Here is a 14,456-nt window from a genome sequence, read left to right on the forward strand (position 1 = left end):
ACCCCACGAGCTGCATGTAGCCCCTGGGCCCTGAGTGGACAGTCTAAGGGTATAGTGTTGGGGGTTAGGGGATGATACTACAGAGTCCGGTAGTGAATTCTACGCTTCGACAACTCGATTACTAAAGTCGTATTTTTTACAGTCAAGTTTGGAGGGGTTAATATTAAGCTTGTATCTATCTTGTATTTAGTCACCTTTAACAAGTGTTTAGCCTCAGGCCTCATTCTGCAGACCAGCCAGCAAAATTCATACATTCATAAAGTAAGTGGGATGCTTGGCTGCCTAGCTAGAGGTCTAACAAGCAGGAAGAGGGAGATTGTGATCCCGCTGTATAGAGCGCTGTTGAGACCCCATTTGGAATAATACTGTGTTCAGTACTGGAGACCTCACCTACAAAAAGATATTGACAAAATTGAAGGGGTCCAAAGACGGGCTACAAGAATGGTGGAAGGTCTGAAGCATAAAACGTATCAGGAAAGACTTCATGGACTCAATCTGTATAGTCTGGAGGACAGAAGGAAAAGGGGGGACATGATCGAAACATTTAAATATGTGAAAGGGTTAAATAAGGTTCAGGAGGGAAGTGTTTTTAATAGGAAAGTGAACACAAGAACAAGGGGATACAATCTGAAGTTAGTTGGGGGAAAGATCAAAAGCAACATGAGAAAATATTATTTCACTGAAAGAGTAGTAGATCCTTGGAACAAACTTCCAGCAGACGTGGTTGGTAAATCCACAGTCACTGAATTTAAACATGCCTGGGATAAACATATATCCATTGTAAGATAAAATACAGGAAATAGTATAAGGGCAGACTAGATGGACCATGAGGTCTTTTTCTGCCGTCAGTCTTCGATGTTTCTATGTTTTACATCACCCACCCACCCACCCCAAAAATCCCATAAAGGCAAGTAAGTTTAAAAAAAAAAGGCAAGAGAGACCAATGGCAGCTTCTTCTGTGAAGATCGAATTTCTCTCTGTCTTTCCTGGGTACAAAGAGAAGGGAGGAAGTGATTGGGAGGGTAGGGAGGAGGCAAAGGGAGAAGTTACAACGGGGAGAAACTTTCTTGAACTTGGCGGAGGGTCTGAAGTCTCCACTCAACACCGAGTCGCTGAGCCAAAGAGATGAAGGGAGAGAGAGAGGGAGAGAGAGAGAGAATGGAGGGAAAAGGCCATTTCTGGCCAAATCACCACCGCCAGCTGTTTTTATGACTCTTCCTTGCTCCATTCGAAAAGGGCTAATTCTACCGGGAAATGAACTGCTCCCTGAGTTTACAAAAATAGGAAGTGGCACCCGACCGTCTTCGCAAATTAGAAATTTAGAGGCGAGGAGCAATTCACCGGGGGAAATTGCTAGGGTAGTAGATTTCGGTGAAGCGTTAGAACGGGGCGGGGGGGAGAAGAGAAAAAGTCCGCTGGTAGGGAATGTCGTTTCGCAGAAGAAAAAGAAACTTAGGAAAGTTAGAATAACAGAATTGGGAGGGACCTTGGAGGTCATCTAGACCAGTGTTACCAAACCTTGGCAACTTGAAGATATCTGGACTTCAACTCCCAGAATTCCCCAGCCAGCATTCGCTGGCTGGGGGATTCTGGGAGTTGAAGTCCAAATATCTTCAAGTAGCCAAGGTTCGGAAACACTGGTCTAGTCCAACCTCTTGCTCAAGCAGGAGAGGGTTGCCCAGTCTCTTCTTAAAATCCTCCAGTGATGTAGCGCCCACCTCTGGTGGCAAGCAGTTCCACTCCCCAGGGTCCCGTCGACTAAACAATGCCGTTTGGCGGGACCCAGGGGAAGAGCCTTCTCTAGTGGCGGCTCTGGCCCTCTGGAATCAACTCCCCCCAGAGATTCGAATTGCCCCTATCCTTCCCGCCTTCCGCAAGATGTTAAAGACCTATCTATGTCGCCAAGCATGGGGGGAATAACTATCTCTTCCCCCCACCACCACCTTTTTTCCTGAGTGTAATATATGAGAATGGTGTGATTGTGATTGTGCAGTAATGATTGCTTTTAATATCTATGGCAGTGTTTCCCAACCTTGGCAACTTGAAGATATCTGGACTTCAACTCCCAGAATTCCCCAGCCAGCATTTGCGCTGGTGGAACTGTGTTCCACCCCATCCTGCCAGCTGCCCACCCCTGATTGCGCCCCCTTAAGCTTGATCCAGTAGCCCCCGTCAAAATACTCCATGCAAAATCTCAAGTTTCCAGGATAAAGGCCTTTGAACCGAACCTGTACATTAAATATTGAGAGATACCATCCTACCGTCTGGAAGCAGCTTGCAAGACAAAGCGTCGTCCAGATCCTTGGCCGTGGATGGGTCAATGGTGAAGATGCACTCTTTCCTGTAAGAAGGGAAGGAAATTAAATTGAAATTGAAAAGTTTTTTTATACTGATTCATGTTCGTTTTTGTTGTGAGCCGCCCTGTGTCCCTCTCTCTAATTAAAAACTTTTGCCATTTTAAGATGCATGGACTTCAACTCCCAGCATGCCACAGCCAGTCTGTGTGGACTTCTGGGAAATTCCAGGAGTTGAATTCACACAAGTCTTAAAGTTGACAGATCGGGAGACCCCTTGCCTAGTGATTGATAGGACAAGATAGAAACCAGGACACTGAAGGACTTGCTCAAAAATAAGGAAATATTGGTAAACAATAAAAAATAATACAAAAATGGATTCAGGAAGTAACCAGAGAGACAATAGAACTTAAACCAGAAACTTTTTTCTTGGGAATATTTAGAACAAAAGTAGACAAATACCTCCAATATCTCATATTACATATTATAACAGTTGCCAGAAATCTTTATGCACAATTTTGGGAAATGGACCTAGTCCCTACAAACGCTATGAAAATTACCAAAAATGATAGAATGTGCAGAGATGTGTAAAATGGCAATGCAATTACAGGATAAAGGGGACACAGAATTTTATAAAAATGGTAAAAAATTGGTATAAATGGTTGGAAAACACACACACACACACACAAATTGACACAACAAATAATATCACAATAAGACAGGACAAGTGATGAAAGATAATAAGGACAGGAAGAAAATTAAAGTTAAGAATACGATAGCGATACGTAATGCTGTAATATTTATACATACATACATACATACATACATACATACATACATACATACATATATATATATATATTTCTTTTTTTCTTTTTCTAAAATGGTCACCTAACATCAAAAACATCATCAAAAAATCACAACAAAGAATGTTCTTTCTTCTCCAACTCAGGAAGCTCAAACTGCCCCAGGAGCTGCTGATCCAGTTCTACAGAGGAATCACTGAGTCGGTCATCTGCACCTCTATAACTGTCTGGCGTGAGACAAAGACTGCTGTGAAAATATTTACTGACCCCTGGCATCCTGGACATAAACTGCTTCAACTCCTACCTCAAAACATCGCTATAGAGCACTGCACACCAAGACAACTAGACACAAGAACACGGTTTTCCCCCGAATGCCATAACTCTACTAAATAAATAATTCACTCACCACTGTCAAACTATTCACTAAAGCTGCACTACTATCACTATTAGTCTTCTCATCGTTCCTATCACCCATCTCATCCCACTTATCGCTGCACGACTGTAACTTGTTGCTTGTATCCTTATGATTTATATGAATATTAGATTGTTTCCTCACTGCTTATTTGTACTTGATGAGCATCATTAAGTGTTGTAGCTCAGGATTCTTGACAAATGTCTCTTTTATGTACACGGAGAGCATCTGCACCAAGACAAATTCCTTGTGTGTCCATCACATTTGGCCAATAAAGAATTCAATTCTGTTCTGTTCTGTTCCATTCCATTCATTCTCCTATTCTATTCTATTCTATTCTACTCTCTATTCTATTCTTTGTTCTCTTCTATTCTATTTCCTATTCTAGTTTTATTCTATTCCTAGTTCTATTCTATTCTAGTTCTATTCTAGTTCTCTTCTCTTCTAGTTCTATTGTATTCTAGTTTTACTCCATTGTATTCTCTATTTTATTCTCTGTTCTATTCTATTCTCTATTCTCTATTCTCTATTCTATTCTCTATTCTCTATTCTATTCTATTCTCTGTTCTATTCTCTGTTCTATTCTATTCTATTCTCTATTCTCTATTCTATTCTCTATTCTATTCTATTCTATTCTATTCTCTGTTCTATTCTCTGTTCTATTCTCTGTTCTATTCTATTCTATTCTCTATTCTATTCTCTGTTCTATTTTATTTGTTCTATTCTATTCTATTCTCTATTCTATTCTCTATTCTATTCTATTCTCTGTTCTATTCTCTATTCTATTCTCTATTCTCTATTCTATTCTATTATCTGTTCTATTCTCTGTTCTATTCTCTGTTCTATTCTATTCTATTCTATTCTATTCTCTATTCTATTCTCTGTTCTATTCTATTTGTTCTATTCTATTCTATTCTCTGTTCTATTCTCTGCTATTCTATTCTCTGTTCTATTCTCTGCTATTCTAGAATAGAGAATTCTATTCTATTCTCTATTCTCTGTTCTATTCTCTGTTCTATTCTCTGTTCTAGTCTATTCTATTCTCTAGTCTATTCTATTCTATTTCCTATTCTATTCTCTCTTCTCTTCTATTCTATTCCCATCCCATTGTGAAAGTTTGTGGGAGAGGAAAGGTTTTGCTGGAGAGAAAACTCAAGAGGTTAATAAAAGAGGTTTCATGGGGGCGAGGAGTCTGTCTCGTCGTTTGGGAAAAGCCCAGGGCAGAACAACGGCTGATTTCCCCAGAAGGGAGAAAGGGGAATGTGGTGTGCCAATGCAGGGACGGTCCCATCGCCATGGTTTCCGGTTACAAACAGTGCCGGGAACATCACCTGCAGGCCTGGAACAGAACAACAACAACACCAGGATGTCTCCTGTTCCTTTCACCCAACTTTCACCCGATGAATGAATGGCAGAACAGTCTCTTCTTAAAAACCTCCAGTGATGTCTGGAGGCAAGTCGATACTAGTGCGAATCCTGACTGCAGGGCACAGCAAACGTTCCAATGAGGCTTAGCGCATCGTTGTAAACTGCTGATTGCTGATGCTCCGGAGGCACTCCCGTGAATTCCGGCCCCGAAGCCAAGAAAAACAGGACAAAGTGGGGCAGGATGATCCCCCTTTCACAGGAGGGGAGCCTGAGGCTGGGAAGTGAAAGCTCGGAGGAGTCTGCCTGGGGGCTTGAGATTGGAACTCGGATCTACAAGCAGGAAGAGGGAGATTGTGATCCCGCTGTATAGAGCGCTGGTGAGACCCCATTTGGAATAATACTGTGTCCAGTTCTGGAGACCTCACCTACAAAAAGAGATGGATCAAATTGAAGGGGTCCAAAGACGGGCTACAAGAATGGTGGAAGGTCTTAAGCATAAAACGTATCAGGAAAGACTTCATGGACTCCATCTGTACAGTCTGTAGGGCAGAAGGGAAAGGGGGGCATGATCGAAACATTTAAATATGTGAAAGGGTTAAATAAGGTTCAGGAAGGAAGTGTTCTTAATAGGAAAGTGAACACAAGAACAAGGGGGCACAATCTGAAGTTAGTTGGGGGAAAAGATCAGAAGCAACGTGAGAAAATACTAGTAGTAGATGCTTGGAACAAACTTCCAGCAGACGTGGCTGGTAAATCCACAGTAACTGAATTGAAACATGCCTGGGATAAACATAGATCCATCCTCAGATAAAATACAGGAAATAGTATAAGGGCAGACTAGATGGACCATGAGGTCTTTTTCTGCCGTCAGTCTTCTAGGTTTCTATCTAAAGCATCAGCGATTGGGCTTCTCCTAAGCACAGGAGACGTCCCCTAAGTTTCCAGGGTCCTTTTTAAATCGATCCCACTGTCTAGCGTAGCATTTCTCAAGCTTGGACACTTTAACATACGTGGACTTCAACTCCCAGAATTATTTCCTGCCTGTTTGCCTTGCCTTGCCTTCCTTCCTCTTTTCCATCCTTCCTTTTTCTTTTTCCTTCACTCCCTCCTTTCTCTCCACCCACCCACCCTTCCTGCCTGCTTTTTCTTTTCTTTCCTTTCCTTTATTTTCCTTTACTTTTTTACTTTCCTTTCCTTCCTCTTTTCCATCCATCTTTTTCCTTCCCCTCCTTCTTCTCCACCCTTCCTTCCTTCCTTCCTCCCTTCCTTTCCTTCCTTTCTCTTTTTCCTTCCTTCCCTCCCTCCCTCCCTTCTTTTCCATCTTTTATCTTTTTCTTCCCTCCCTTCTCCTCCTTCCTTCCTTCCTTTCCCCTCTCTCTGTGTCTTCTTTCCTCCCTCCCTCTCATCCATTCATCTCTCCATCCATCATTCCATCCATCCATCCATCCCCCGGCTGGGAAATTCTGGGAGCAGGAGTCCACAAGTCTTAGAGCAACCAAAGCTGGACCTCCCTGGCAGTGGGGAAGTCCTATTTGTTTTTACTACCGGTTCTGTGGGCGTGGCAGGGGAAGGATACTGCAAAATCCCCATCCCCTCCCCACTCGGCGGCCAGCCAGAGCTGGTATTTGCCGGTTCGCCGAACTACTCAAAAATCCCCCTACTGGTTCTCCAGAACCTGTCAGAACCTGCTGGATGCTCTCTGGCCTACCCCACCTGAGAGGCTCCCAGCAGGGAATCCCATAGCACAAGGATGGGCAAGGTTGGCTCTTCTAGGACTTGTGGACTTCAACTCCCAGAATTCCTGAGCCAATCGTGCTGGCTCAGGCATTCTGGGAGTTGAAGTCCACATGTCATAGAAGAGCCATCTTTGCCTACCCCTGCCATAGCATAGTGGCCAGCTGGGGGAATTCTGGGAGTTGAAGTCCACCCGTCTTAAAATGGCCAAGGGTGAGCAACGCTGGCTTCCAGGTGTCTCTAATTATTGATTGATTGATTGATTGATTGATTGATTGATTGATTGATTTGATTTGTATGCCGCCCCTCTCCGTAGACTCGGGGCGGCTAACAACAGTAAAAAGAAAATATGAACAAATCTAATATTAAAAGTAATGTAAAAAACCCCCATTTAAGAAACCAATCATACACACTGGCATACCATGCATAAATTCTATAAGCCTAGGGGGAAGGGAAAGTCTCAATTCCCCCATGCCTGACGACAGAGGTGGGTTTTAAGGCCCTTGCAAAAGGCAAGGAGTGTGGGGGCAGTTCTGATCTCTGGGGGGAGCTGGTTCCAAAGGGTCGGGGCCACCACAGAGAAGGCTCTTCCCCTGGGTCCCGCCAAATTAAGACAGAAGAAGGGGGAAAAAATCACCTTTGAAGTCCAGGCAGGGGAGGAATCTCCTGACATTCATAGAAGCCACACTTAATTAACTCTGCCTATTGGGAAAGCAGCAGGCTCATCTACCCCTGAATGGAGATTTTAATCAAGCTTCTCTTCGGAGTCCGGAGTCCCTCTCTGGCTACGGGGCGAATCCGTCCCCTTCAGACGCAGCCTCCCCCCCTCTTCCAGAGAGACCTTCAAACAGGGTCGGGGGGGCTGCAGATAAAAACACCAGGTGACGGGCATTTAATTTGGACAGCCATCCATCACACACGGGGCCCTTCCAGCTTGAAGAGGCGGAAGTATTTTTAGCTCCCGGTTTCCTCTCCTGGCGGCTGAGAAAGTGCAGGTGGCGATTCTACCTGGGGTGTCCAAGGCCTTTCAGAGAAGGAACAGGGCCTCCTGCTTGTGACGGGAGGGAGGGAGGGAGGGGGCAGAAATGGAGGGGAGGGAGGGAGGGAAGGAAAGAGGAAGGAAAGAAGGGAGGGAGGGAGAAGGAGGGAGGGAAGGAAAGGAAATGGAATGGAGGAAGGAGGAAGGACGGAGAAAAGGAAGGAAGAGGGAGGGAGGGAAAAGTGGAAGGGAGGGAGGGAGAAGGAAAAGAGAAAGGAAAGAAGGGAGGGGGGAAGAAGAAAGAGGGGGAGGAGGAAAGAAGGGAAGGAAAAAGGAAGGGAAGGAGAGGAAGGAAGGAAGGATGGAAGGAAAGAAGGAAAGAAGGAAGGGAGAGAGGGAGGAAGAGAGGGAGGAAGAAGAAAAGATGATGGGAGGGAGGGAGGAGGAAAAGAAGAAGGAAAGAAGGGAGAGAGGGAGGGAGGAAAAGAGGGAGGAAAGAACGGAGAGCAGGAAAGAGAGAGGGAGGGGGGAGGGAGGAAGGAAACATCTTTGGCAGTTCATGAAGAGAAGGACAGTGCAGCCTACTTCCGGCTGTCTTTGGGGAAACCAGAGTCCAGGGATCGAGGCTTCCAAGAGAGATTCCACTTCTTAGAGGTCAAATCCTTCCAGCCACATTTCTTTTCTTAGGCAAAAGACTCTAAAAGAAGCCTCCGAGGTCCTGCCTGGCCATTTCACACACTCTCCTTCCAAAAGGTGCAACACTTCGTGAGCTATGAAGAACAAAGCGAAGGCACCGGCCATTCTCAGCTTCCCCTCTCCACCCAGAAGGAATATTTTCCCCCTCTGAAAGACGGAGGCTGGATCTTCTACAGTCAACAACAGCCGGACCGAGGAACCACCAAGAACACTCCCACCAAGGCCTTAAATATGCGCAGGGCAGCAAATGCCACCCCCTCCTAGCACTGATCCTGTTACCTAAATGGGTCATGAAATGTCTGCAAAACCCCCCTCCCAGCAAACTCGAGAGCACCAAAGACCCCCTAGTCGTCCCCCTCCTCCACCTCCTGTCTGCAAAACCCACTCTCTTCCAGCACTGATAATGTTACGTAGTTTGTTTGTTTGTTTGTTTGTTCGTTCGTTCGTTTGTTCATTTATTTACTTACTTACTTACTTACTTACTTACTTACTTACTTACTTACTTACTTACTTACTTACTTACTTACTTATTTATTTATTTTGTCCAATACATAATACACATTGAAGAGAAAGATATGTAATAATATAAGTAAAGAAAAGAATAGAAGAAAAGATTAAAAGTATAGGGGAACATATTTGAAAGGAAGAAAAGATAAATGAGATAAGGAGAGACAATTGGACAGGGGACGGAAGGCACACTGGTGCACTTACTGACCTCTAAGGAACCTGGAGAGGTCAATCATGGATAGTCTAAGGGGAAAATGTTGGGGGCTAGGGGTTGACACTACTGAGTCAGGTAATGAGTTCCATGCTTTGAGAACTCGATTGCTGAAGTCATATTTTTTACAGTCAAGCTTGGAGCGGTTAATATTAAGTTTGAATCTGTTGTGTGCTCTGGTGTTGTTGCGATTGAAGCTGAAGTAGTCACTGACAGGTAGAACGTTGCAGCATATGATCTTGTGGGCAATACTTAGATTGTGTTTTAGGCGACATAGTTCTAAGCTTGGGCAATGAGAACCGAGGACCCTGCAATTCAAATCCGAGCTACAAATATTTTCTTCTATCTGATCTTATTTATTTATTAGACTCTGAATAGATTCTTTGACTATTGTACACACAAAAAATAGAAGGACCCTTCGATTCCTACCCTGGACGAACAGGCTGTGGAAGCTGATGGAGTTGGCTGGAAATGGCAAAAATGGACTAATTTGATTTTTTTAAAAATATACCGTATTTTTCAGACAATAAGATGCTTCAGACTTTTCCTTTTTGGGGAAGGAAAATGAGGGGAAAAACCTTGGATGCTGCCCCTCTCCAAAGACTCGGAGCGGCTCACAACAAAATACAAAGCACAAATCTAATATTAAAAACAATTATAAAAACCCATTATAAAAACAGTCATACCATCCAATTAAACCGTATATAAAATGAAACGGCTAAGGGTCAGTTATGTCCCCCAAGCCTGGCAGCATAGGTGGGTTTTCAGTAGTTTGTGAAAAGCAAAGAGGGTGGGGGCAGTCCTAATTTCCGGGGGGAGTTGATTCCAGAGGGCTGGGGCCACCACAGAGAAGGCTCTTCTCCTGGGGCCCACCAGACGACATTGTTTAGTCCAGTGTTTCCCAACCTTGGCAACTTTAAGATATTTGGACTTCAACTCCCAGAATTCCTGGAGTTGAAGAATTCTGGGAGTTGAAGTCCAGATATCTTCAAGTTGCCAAGTTTGGGAAACACTGGTTTATTCGACAGGAACCGGAGAAGGCCAACTCTGTGGGACCTGATCGGTCACTGGGATTCGTGCGGCAGAAGGTGGTCCCGAAGGTATTCTGGTCCGATGCCAAGGCTTTATAGGTCATAACCAACACATCCCCCCCCCCCCCAAATTACGGTAGCAACCTGATACTAATTTACTCAGAACTGAGTTATTATTTCATGGACTGGTGCCGGCACGAAATAATAAAATTGAATTAACAGCCAGCGTTCAGAAAAGACGGCTTTTGTATTTGCCTTTGATGACAACCAAGAAAGCTCATTAATAATCCTTAAATAGCAAACTAAGGTTTGTACAGACTTTGTGTGTGTATGTGTGCAGTTCTTTGTGGTCCATAGCTGGGGCAGAACACTCACTCCGCTACGCAGTGCTAGGGGTTCGAACCACTGAACTGACGACCTTCTGATCGACAAGCTCAATGCTTTAGCCGCCGAGCCACCACTTCCCGCCTACCTTAAATCTCTCCTCCTGGCGAGTTCCTCGGATGGGATGACCCACGGAAGGTTCTGTGGAAGGCACTGCAGGACGTCCGGAGAGAAATCCGAGGTGTCCACCCCATATTCTGCCAGGATGCCTTCCGTTTCCGGGTCAATTTCACCGGCCCGTCCAAGACTTTGGGCCAACTGCCTGCGAAGAGCAAGTAAACATAAACAAGGGCTCATTTATACACAACTTCAAGACGTCTGACAGCTTCCTTAGAAAGGAGGACAGGTTATTGCCACCAAGTCCAAAAGGCGGCTTTTGTTGCGGCCCACCAGAAGCCCATGTAACTGATAGCGGATCTCGTTCAAGGGGAAACTGGGGCGACCTTTGAAAAGTGCTCGGAAACTTCAGATCGTGCAGAATGCGGCCGCGAGAGCCATCGTGGGGCTTCCTAGATTCGCCCACGTTTCTGCAACACTCCGCGGCCTGCACTGGCTCCCGATCGGTTTCCGGTCACAATTCAAAGTGTTGGCAATGACCTTTAAAGCCCTACATGGCATTGGGCCAGAATACATCCGGAACCGCCTTCTACCGCACAAATCCCAGCGGCCGATAAGGTCCCACAGAGTTGGCCTTCTCCGGGTCCCGTCGACCAAACAATGTCGTTTGGCGGGCCCCAGGGGAAGAGCCTTCTCTGTGGCGGCCCCGGCCCTCTGGAATCAGCTCCCCCCAGAGATTAGAACAGCCCCCACCCTCCTTGTCTTTCGCAAATTACTCAAGACCCACCTTTGTCGCCAGGCATGGGGGAGTTAGGATATTCCTTCCCCTAGGCCATTACAAGTTATGTATGGTATGTTTGTGTGTATGTTTGGGTTTTATAACAAGGGTTTTTAGTTGTTTTATTAAATTGGATTGTTACATGTTGTTTTTTATCATTGTAGTTAGCCGCCCCGAGTCTGCGGAGAGGGGCGGCATACAAATCCAATAAATAAATAAATAAATAAATAAATAAATAAATTATGTAGGTAGGTAGGTAGGTAGGTAGGTAAGTAAGTAAGTAAGTAAGTAAATAAATAAATAAATAAATAAATACATAAAAATATAAATATAAATAAATTGACTTGGTGATGTGCCAGCGGCATCTCATATTCTTGATGCAAGAGCCCAGAGTTGCCAGGAATGGTTACACTACAGCAGTGTTTCCCAACCTTGGCAACTTGAAGATATCTGGACTTCAACTCCCAGAATTCCCCAGAATTCTGGGAGTTGAAGTCCAAATATCTTCGTCATGAATTGTCTTGTGAACCCCTATTTCTCTACACCGGATTTCTTATCAAGGAGGATTCCTGGGCGTTTTGCCAAGCCTTTGGACACTACCTGAGATAACAAAAGCTGACTGCATTGTTTTGAATTAAGACCCCCTGAATTTACCCCAGCTGCTAATGAAGATTAATTTAGCAGCTGACTTTCTGCAAGATTCGTGATTCGTGTGTGTGTCTCCACTGCTAAGCCAGTTATTAGCAGTAGCTCATTGTGTGTGCCTGCACCTGGGGGGTTAGGTGCTCATGGGGGGGGGCATTACATTATGGGTGTGGGCACTCACACTCCTTTTGGCACCCCAGCAAACCCCCCCCCCCCAAAAAAGAGTAGTAAGTTGGCAGTTTGTAGTCGCTAGTACTACTTAGTACACAATAGTTACACTGGACAAGCAGCAACCAGCCAGGTGGAAGGACTCGGTTCCCATAATGATGGGTGGCATACCTGAAGGACCAGGTATAGAGACCGATGGTCATGGAGAATACCTATCTTTGTAGTCACCAACCAGACGTTGCGTAATCAATCCTAAACATAGCAACCTGTGCTAACAATAATGATGAGTCGTTGGTTAAAAATAGACATTTCTTCTATGGTTAAATTGTGGAATATCTCCATTGTGAAGGAAGCTCTTTTATGGGAAATAAAAGAGCTTAAACAATGGAGCAGAATTCAGCCAGGTGAAGCTTTCTCGGCAGCGAACAGGTAGTGATTCATCCTGTCTGGGCTGGGAGTGAAATTACACAGGGCAGGTGTCAGGTTAGGTGGAAAAGCAACAGATCTTAGCTTGTGGGACAGATGATGTCAGTTGTCTCCAATGACTGGACTTTTTAATCGCATTATTTCCACTTGGCTCATCTACCCGGAGGGCACCAGGTTGGAGAAGAATGAATGGGGCTGTTAGACACACCCACATTCCCCGTACTTCCTTGAGTTCCGCTGACACATAATTACTCACCCTTCTCTAAGTCAAGGTTGAGGCAAAGATGGAAAATTAGGTGTGCTCTATATTTCTCTTTAATTTACTTGTTTAGAACTGCAACAATTGCTGCCAACCTCTATAATCAGAATTATATAATCAGAACTGCAGAAAAAACAATTGCTGCCAACCTGCCTTCCACTGAGGACCTGTAGACTGCACGAGTCAAAAAGAGGGCTGTGAAAATATTTACTGACCCCTCGCATGCTGGACACAAATTATTTCAATTCCTACCCTCCAAATGATGCTGTAGAGCACTGCACATCAAGATAACTAGACACAAGAACAGTTTTTCCCCAAATGCCATCACTCTGCTAAACAAATAATTCCCTCAATGCTGTCAAACTATTTATTAAGTCTGCACTACTGTTACTACTAGTTTTTTCCCATCGTTCCTATCACCCATCTCCTCCCACTTATGACTGTAATTTAAGATTCAGATTAATATTTATTGTTTCCTGAATGTTTATTTGTACCCTATGACAATAGAAACATAGAAGATTGATGGCAGAAAAAGACCTCATGATCCATCTAGTCTGCCCTTGTACTATTTTCTGTATTTTATCTTAAGATGGATATATGTTTATCCCAAGCATGGTTAAATTCAGTTATTGTGGATTTACCAACCACGTCTGCTGGAAGTTTGTTCCAAGCATCTACTACTCTTTCAGTCAAATAATATCTTCTCATGTTGCTTTTGATCTTTCCCCCAACTAACTTCAGATTGTGTCCCCTTGTTCTTGTGTTCACTTTCCTATTAAAAACACTTCCCTCCTGGACCTTATTTAACCCTTTAATATATTTAAATGTTTCGATCATGTCCCCCCTTTCCCTTCTGTCCTCCAGACTATACAGATTGAGTTCATTAAGTCTTTCCTGATACGTTTTATGCTTAAGACCTTCCACCATTCTTGTAGCCCGTCTTTGGACCCGTTCAATTTTGTCAATATCTTTTTGTCAATTTGACAATCATTCAGTGTTGCACCTCGTGATTCTTGACAAATGTATCTTTTTCTTTTATGTACACTGAGAGCATCTGCACCAAAGACAAATTCTTTCCCTGGAGCCAGGGGACGGTGAAAACATTCTCCCCCATCACCCCGGAGGCTATCTGGAAGACAAAAACGCCCTCCCAGAGCCTCTGTATGAGCTCAAAATCGGCTGGCCGGCACACACATGCACACTGGAGCTGAGCTAGGGCAACGGCTTGCGTGCCGGCAGATATGGCTCCGCATGACACCTGTGACACCTGTGCCATAGGTTCACCATGACTGGTTTGGGGTTGGACTAGAAGACCTCCAAGGTCCCTGCTACTTAAGCCTTCTCTTCCAGTCAACAGCCACCTACCCAAGGGCGAAGTTGCTATCTTCCCGCCAATCCACAATGCGACAGATGAAAAGGATGCTGGAGTAGTCCTCAGGCCGCGAGGCAAAGTCGAGAGGGCAGTCGGCCAAGGCCACGTAGGCACGAGGGACGCGGTGGTCGGCCGGCGAGAACATGGCGTACTTCCGGAACAAGTCACTGTTGCGATCGGTCAGGAGACGGATGAAGCCCATGGCTGTCCTGGAATGCTTCTTCTCCAATATGTAGACCACCTGGAAAAGCCAACGGACCAACGGTTAGGAGCGGTTTGCCAAACAACATTGCGGCCAACAAGGGACAATATTTGTAGCTCAGGGTTGT

At 44.7% G+C, this 14,456-nt stretch overlaps 1 protein-coding gene across 3 annotated transcripts in view; it reads right to left on the reverse strand.

The window, feature by feature from the left end:
• Positions 1–14,456, reverse strand: part of DIS3L2 (DIS3 like 3'-5' exoribonuclease 2) — a 184,581-nt gene that overhangs the window by 81,841 nt on the left and 88,284 nt on the right. For all 3 annotated transcript variants that reach the window (XR_011559263.1, XM_070753797.1, XM_070753799.1), the window contains exons 9-11: positions 14,121–14,368; positions 10,511–10,684; positions 2,262–2,341 (exon numbers count right to left, since the gene is read on the reverse strand). Coding sequence is in view for 2 of the 3 variants with exons in the window: in XM_070753797.1 (XP_070609898.1) it covers positions 2,262–2,341; positions 10,511–10,684; positions 14,121–14,368 (502 nt within the window). In the remaining variant the exon portion in view is untranslated. The remainder of the gene's footprint in view (positions 1–2,261; positions 2,342–10,510; positions 10,685–14,120; positions 14,369–14,456) is intronic.

Source organism: Erythrolamprus reginae, chromosome 5, assembly GCF_031021105.1.
Source record: "Erythrolamprus reginae isolate rEryReg1 chromosome 5, rEryReg1.hap1, whole genome shotgun sequence".
NCBI classification, from domain to species: Eukaryota; Metazoa; Chordata; class Lepidosauria; order Squamata; family Dipsadidae; genus Erythrolamprus; species Erythrolamprus reginae.